The sequence below is a fragment of the Fundulus heteroclitus genome, chromosome 12, assembly GCF_011125445.2.
Source record: "Fundulus heteroclitus isolate FHET01 chromosome 12, MU-UCD_Fhet_4.1, whole genome shotgun sequence".
Taxonomy (NCBI): Eukaryota; Metazoa; Chordata; class Actinopteri; order Cyprinodontiformes; family Fundulidae; genus Fundulus; species Fundulus heteroclitus.
The window spans coordinates 42,312,959-42,320,075 of NC_046372.1; the positions used below are offsets into that span (position 1 = coordinate 42,312,959).

General features: G+C 46.4%; 1 protein-coding gene across 1 annotated transcript; it reads right to left on the bottom strand.

The window, feature by feature from the left end:
* Positions 1–854: 854 nt before the first annotated feature.
* On the bottom strand, positions 855–4,190 carry znf703 (zinc finger protein 703). The gene is made up of 2 exons (XM_012879863.3): positions 3,524–4,190; positions 855–3,153 (listed from the first exon to the last, which is right to left on the bottom strand). The coding sequence occupies exons 1-2, from the start codon at positions 3,779–3,781 to the stop codon at positions 1,672–1,674; spliced, it is 1,740 nt and encodes a 579-aa protein (XP_012735317.2). The 5' UTR covers positions 3,782–4,190; the 3' UTR covers positions 855–1,671.
* Between the last annotated feature and the right edge of the window lie 2,927 nt (positions 4,191–7,117).

Consider the following 7,117-nt stretch of genomic DNA (forward strand, 5'->3'; position numbering starts at 1 on the left):
TTGGGAGGGTCATCCATTTTCTTAATGGTCCTGTCAAGTGACACCTGTGCTAGGCTCGTCCCTGAGTGGAGTGCTAATGAACCACGAGGCCAGTGGAGTCTGGGAGTCCGGGTCAATAGCTGCCTAAGAGACTTTAGCCTCGGACACCCTGACAGCCGAACAGAGAGCAGACACACTATCTGGGACCAAACTCTCGCATACCAGATAAAGCAGCTCCTTCGGTTTGAATTACTATCTTACAACTCAAAGTCAAGAATGTTAAAGCAGCAAGAAAACAGGTCCTCACACGAGCTCAGAGGCTTCCTGTAAGACAGAGTCTGCTCTCCTCGGGGGACGTGTCAGCGCCTTGATGAATATTTCTCTATTAACCGCCTCCCATTGTCAGCTATGGCCTTTGTGTTACAGGCCAATCCGTCAGACGGGCGAGGAGATCCTGGGTCGACACCTCCCTGAGGTCATTATTGAAGTCCCAGTGACCCGCACAGCACATCCACTTTGCTGAGGAGGCCGTTTCTCCCCCCCTCCCGTGCAAACTAGAATCAGCAATTAAAAGCAGCAAACAACAAAAGCAATGCGGGGATGACAGAAGGAGGAAGGATGAAAGTCCTTGGAGAAAAGCTAACAGGACTAATGTGACCCAAGATGCCCTCTTCGGGACAGCCCTGTCAAACGATATGAGCCATGAAATATTACACAGAGCCGCATATAGCGCAGCTGTGAGAGCCCAAATGATAGATGGTCTTAGATAAGTGCAGCGCTGCAGTTGGGAAAGATTTACGGTGTCCTCTAAGGCTCGTCAGAGAAAGGTGCAACACGCAACTATATATAGAACTCAATGAGGGGAAGAAAACAAGTTAAAATGCAACCAAGTATCATTTATTCAAAATACGACCTTTTCCTGTTGGTCAGACAGCACAGCCATCATTTTTGTTCATGTCATTTCTAATCTCTGCAACATTTGCACAGGTGACCCCCCCACCCTCCCGCCTTTTTAATTTGCTGATCTCCCGTAAGCTTGAAAAAATATTACATCTTTGCATATTTACAAATAGAAATAATAGCATTGTTCTAGATAATTCTCAATGACATGCAAATCTCCAAAGTCTCTGTACGCAGTCGAGGATTTCTGAAAACTCAAAAACGGACAAACCGAAAAGACTGAAAAAGAGCTCCCTAGAATAAAGCCTCACAATCCATCTACATCAGGGTGCAACATTTTTGTTTTGCGATAATAATGGTATTATAGTTAAATCAATCTTTCTCACTTCAGATTATTTCAGAATGCAAAAAAAAACACCCCCCTACCCCCAAGACTTGAAAACCAAGCACTTCCATGAAAAATAAATACAGACTTTTTATTCTAGGGAGAAGAAGTTTAAAAAGCAAAACAAAACTCAGGAGATAATTATGTCATTTTTCAAGTGCAGTTTCCTGCTGTCTTTACTTAAAGTCTGTCGGTTTTCTGTTGCAGACAATCCATTGGAGGCCTTTTGCCTTCTGGAGCACTGGTCACGATCCTGAGGCAAACAGGTGGTATTCCTGGCAGGGCTGCAGGCGTGATGCCTTGCACTCACAATGACCTTAGTCTCATGAATCCATCTTCAGGCCAGCTCTCGACAGTCCAAGCTGGTGCCTGCGGGATGTGAGCGGTGGCAGTGGTGTTTCGGCCCATCACTGATATCCCAGGGCCGAGGCAGAGCCAAGCCTCTGGCTGTAGAAGGCGTAAGGGGAGTAGTAGGCTGAGGAGGAGGGAAGGGTTGGCATCGGCAGTCCTGGGGTGCCTGGCAAGTGGGATTTGCCGTAGGGATGGTAGCGTGCCAGTCCTAATCCGGGAGAGCCTCGTAGGGAGAAGGAGCTAGGCAGGGCTCCTGGGCTGCTGGGCGGGGGCAAGTGAAGGTGGCATGAGGCCGTAGACGAAACCGACGAGGGATAGGCCGACAGCAGCTTGCTGTCCACCATCCCAGGCAGGGATGTATGGGTCCGCAAGTGGGCTAGCAGCTCCTCTGATGAGGCAAAGCGCTTGTCGCAGGGCCCGCTGACAGAAACCCAGTTACAGGCATGGGGCTGGGGCTCATTTGGGACCATGAAACCATATGTGTAAAGGGGGTGGGACAGAGAAGGTGTGCTGCTGGATGACAAGGAGCCGGAGTGCAAGGAGTGGAGGTGGTGTGAGGGGTAGACCAGGGGAAAACTGGACTTGAGGCTCGAAGGGTCATGGACACACGTGGAACAGTTACTGCCCCCCAGGTGGGGGGCGTTGGGGTACGTCAAACAGTAAGGGTCCCGACACAAACCCTGCATCAGAGATGGAGGGGAAGCTCCGGTTAGCGGGCTGGAGCTGGGGTGCTTTCCTTGAAGTCCTAAGCCCAAGCTGGACTTGGTGGGATCCAAGCTATGAACAAACTGTGAGGGATAGCTGGCGTAGGCCCCCACAATGGAACCGTGATATCCCATAGTCACCGGGGGCAAGGGGAAGACAGAATGCCCAGGTTTAAACGGAGAGACTGGAGCAATGTGTCCAGAGCTGAGCGGCTGTGAAGAGGCCTGAGGGTCCGTCTTGCTCTCTGGCCTCGGGCTGCTGGCTGAGCTGGCATTGCTGGAGTTAGCACTGGCCCTTACTTGGCTGGAGTTGGCTAAGTGAGCCCCATCCACACCTGGCTTCGCAACGTCAGAGTCTTTTTTGCTAGCAACATTGCTGCTATTATCCGAGCTGGCCTGCTCAGGTTTGCTGTCCGTGTGTGATGTCTGGGAGTGTGACGGAGGCTGCATGGAAGGGGAATGGCTCTGTCTGTGGGGCAGAGGAGAGGAACTGGAGTTTGGTGACCTGGAATGGGAGGGAAAGGGTGAACACGAAGTATTTCCTCCGCTGGAACTTCCATTTGGCACCCTTAAAGCTGCTTTATCCGACGCCCCCTTTGTCACCAACACATCCTTACGACATTCGCTTGATGACTTGGAGTAAGGCTTGAAGCTGGATTTGTCATCCAGGGACTGGTGCTGCTCTCCGGGCTTGGATGACCTCCCAGACGTCTCCTTGTCTCCTAGAGCGCCGGAGGAGAGGGAGGCCAACTTTGAGGAGGTGGGAGGGTCGGGTTTGCCAATTTGAGAGCAGGTCTGGGCCAGCAGAGCCAAAGGACTCTTTTTGGCATCCAGCTGAGGAGAACAAGAGAGGCAATATGGTGAACTTTGCTCTGAAAATGTGTTTAGAGGAAATCTAAACGACAGTGGGCACTATAGGTTCTGAACCCAAAAGAAAACAGAAATCCTTTTAGGTAACATAAAAAAAAACGACAAAAAACAAATATGCGTTTTTCTATTTTTATGAACTGGATCTCACTTTAAGAAAACTACTGCATGCAAGAGTAACAATAATTTAAGAAAGCCTCAATAGAGCCTTGAGTTAAAACTTCTATAGATGAAACAATCACAAAATAGCATGTAGTGATGCCAACGGAACTTCTTTCGGTTTTATTTTCTTAAAAAAATAAATAAACAAAATAGTAATTAAAAAAAAAAAACTTACTTCAATGCTAACCGGCGCAGAAGTGAGGGGCTGGAGATACTCCGGGTGCAGCAGGTGGCCGCTGTGAGCCGTCAACATCTTCACAATCCGGACGGGAAGCCTCTTAGCTTGGCGCGACGGGTCCGTGGGAGAAGGGAGAGACGAGGGTGTGGGAGCGGGAGCGGACGCGCTCTCGGCTCTTCTCCGGCGTGGATCGCCGCTGCGCTCCGGGGACTGGCTGCGTAAAAGCGCGTCAGATCCACCGGGGAGATCTCTCATCTGGATCTGGGCGTGAACAGAGCCAGGGGCATGTGGGGAGCGGACGCGGAGTTAAGTTTCATTTATCTACACATTTCATGATGGCAAGTTGAACAGAACAGAGTGCGCTAATCCAAAATGGCAGTGCGCAAATGACGCCTCCTCCGTCTCGGAATCGAGCAGTTTTTTTTTTTATAAAAGAAAAAATAGCCAAAGTGTCATCCTCCAGACCAGCCCGTTAATTATTTAAAATCCCTTATCCAGAAAAATGGATTTGAAAAAGACCATCAAAATAGGAGACAAGTAGTTGGAATCACCCCGTAGAGGAAAATGTGTGCGGCAGTCCTGCGCGGAGCGGGTTACAGCTTCTCCCACTGCAGCTGCCTCTCACAGTCTTTCACTCACTGGTTCCTCCACAGACTGTGGATGTAAGGGGAAGGAATTTCAAAGGAGGCAGCCGCCCTCCAATCACCAGCGGCTGCGATCAGAGAGGGAGGAGGACCAAGTGAAGGGGCGTGCTTTGCCTCCTGGTCTCACCATCATGCGGGTGAAGCTGCGATGTTGCTGGAAATTTGTGCCAGTGACCTCCAAATTTCACACGCAGGCTGGAGCGAGACACGTTGTTGCTGCAGAGAAAACACATCTCTGCGCTTCTTCTTCTTATCTATCTATCTATCTATCTATCTATCTATCTATCTATCTATCTATCTATCTATCTATCTATCTATCTATCTATCTATCTATCTATCTATCTATCTATCTATCTATCTATCTATCTATCTATCTATCTATCTATCTATCTATCTATCTATCTATCTATCTATCTATCTATCTATCTATCTATCTGTCTGTCTGTCTGTCTGTCTGTAAGTATTGTAAAAATTAAACTATATCTGATTTACCATATGTAATCTATGGTGGTAAAAAGCTATTGGGTATAAAAAGGTTAAAGGTACAGTCTGCAATTTTTCAGAAAATTTCCCCAAGTCCCTTTTTGAACAACTGCGCATGCGCAAGACCGTCTCACCTCGCTCTTCCGCTCTTCAGGGGGGTGGCGTAAAAAAATCTCCCAAATCCGCTCTTGTCTTATTTCTTTCTACTGAGTCCTTCCTATTCTGCTCATAAACTTGTACGCGGTTTGTTCCCTTGTGAATTTCAGCCATGTTCAAAGTATACAGTGAGAGCAGCGGAGCTACAATGAATGGCTAACATTGAAGCTAACTGCTAAGCTAACAGGATACTTAAACTCGTAGAAGTGCACATGCTCAGCCATGTGCATGTGCACATTTTTTTTACCTCCTTTATCTGAATATATAATGTATTTACTACTTTCAGGATAAAAGGACGATTTTACTCAGTATAACAAAAAGTGTTTCTGGAGAGGATTACCAACTATAGCTTTAATCATTGAAATAAATATAAAGAGCTTCAGCTTACAGCTGTTTGTACAGTTCACAGTGGAAGGTGTCCACTACAGTTGAATAAGTAATAAACCAGTGTCTGTGGACACTTTGGGTATGTTAACAACTTCATTGCATTATAGCTAGCAAAATGCCAATTGAATGATAACTGAGTTTCTGTGGAATTTGGATTCACATGATCCAAGTTTAATGCACCTTGCGCTGACAGTACACCATTTCTTTAGTTGTAAAGTCACACACTTGTAGATGAAAACACAGGCAATGGATTCTCATCTTGATTACAACCATAACAAGTTCTCACCACCAATTTAAAGCCATTGGTCTGACTTTTCTGAGAAATCGTTTAACCCCTCTTTAGATGTCATTCGTTACCTATAGAAAACAAATCACGTTTAAAGTCATTATTTAATCATAATAAAATCTATCCTCCCATGAATGAGCTTTCTCACAGACATGCCTCTGGTAATGTGACAAAAACTAAACTGTAATTTTACCATTTTTTGTTGTTTTTGTTTATATGTTTTTAGATCAAATTTCCCCCTCAAAGAGTTTGAATTTGCACTCTCTATGGTCGCAGCAAAACTTGTGAGCCATATGTGGAGATCACTGTTTAGATTTCTGTATGGGTTGAAATTTGGCAACAATAAAAAATAAAACGTTGGCAGACTTCATCTTTAAAGAGTCAAACTCATGAGGTTGAACCCCTTCACTGCTTCAGCATCTATGGATCAGTCATTCCTTGTTCTTCTGTCATAGTGTTCACCAACATCAGCTGATCAGCTCAATTTATGTGTCTCTTGTGATGTCATCAACCCAACTAACCAATAAAGCAACATTAGCATTTTTCTTTCTTCTGTATATTTTCAGTATATTCTGTGCACTCTTTTGTTTTAGTGAAAAAAGAAAAATCCATCACAGCTGAATAGTATCTTTAACATCATTTACAGTAAAGCACACAAAGCTACTTCATGGGGATTTCCAGCGTGGGTGAAATGATCAAATGGCTTGGCCTGAAAGCACCACATCTGTAATCCCTGGTACGTTGTCATCATGCATGTCAGGCGTTTTGAAGGATCTGTGATTGCAGGCTGAAGAAAATTACAGCAAGCCTTTCTTCCGAGGTCTGGAACGGTGAGAGCTGTTTGACATTTCGCAGCACCGGCCGGTCTTATCAAACTACAGCCTGATTATAATGGCCTCTGCCATTTATCTGCAGCTAAGTGGAAAAGCAACATAAGCAGAATGAAGTCACTTCAGCCTCTCTCAGCGGCATCACCGTTTGACCTGTCATCATTAGGCTTAGTCGTCACTCGTCGCCCACACACCGCCGCTCACGCTTCACTGACCCGCCAGCATCCGGGAGTACATGAGCTTGAATGTGCACGCCGGCGCTTTAAGTGTGGTTCAGTCTGCATTTGAATGAGTCTGTTTGTTTAAAAAACCCTCCCTCGCCACTTTGGGGCAGAGACTCATAAACAGGTGAGGCATAACAACTGCGTTCTCACAGGGAGATTTTAAGGTGAGGTTTGGATCTCTGAGAGGATCATGACATCTTTTGATTCCACTGCTGACTCTGGATTAAGTTGTGATTGTTTCAGCGTGCTCTGTCTTCCATCCGCTTATCAAAAGGCTAGGTGGGTGAAGTTGCTGTAGCGTAGGTGGGTCTGCGATAGCAAAGAGGAAGGGGGGGGGGGGGCATGATGTTTAACAGGAGAGCAAAGTAGGAGGGCACTGGGAAAAGCCAGACAAAAGCTGTGAGAGAATGAAACAAGGGAGGGCTTACACAACAGGGAGCGGCTCCTTTCATGTGTCCCCTTGATGTCGGTTTCTAACAGCTGTTTTGGCGTGTCGATGACTGATGGCTGTTTCCTGTTGTGGATACTTTAAAAGGGACAGCTTTTCACTTCAAGAGGTCTCTCAGCATGCCCAGGTCCAG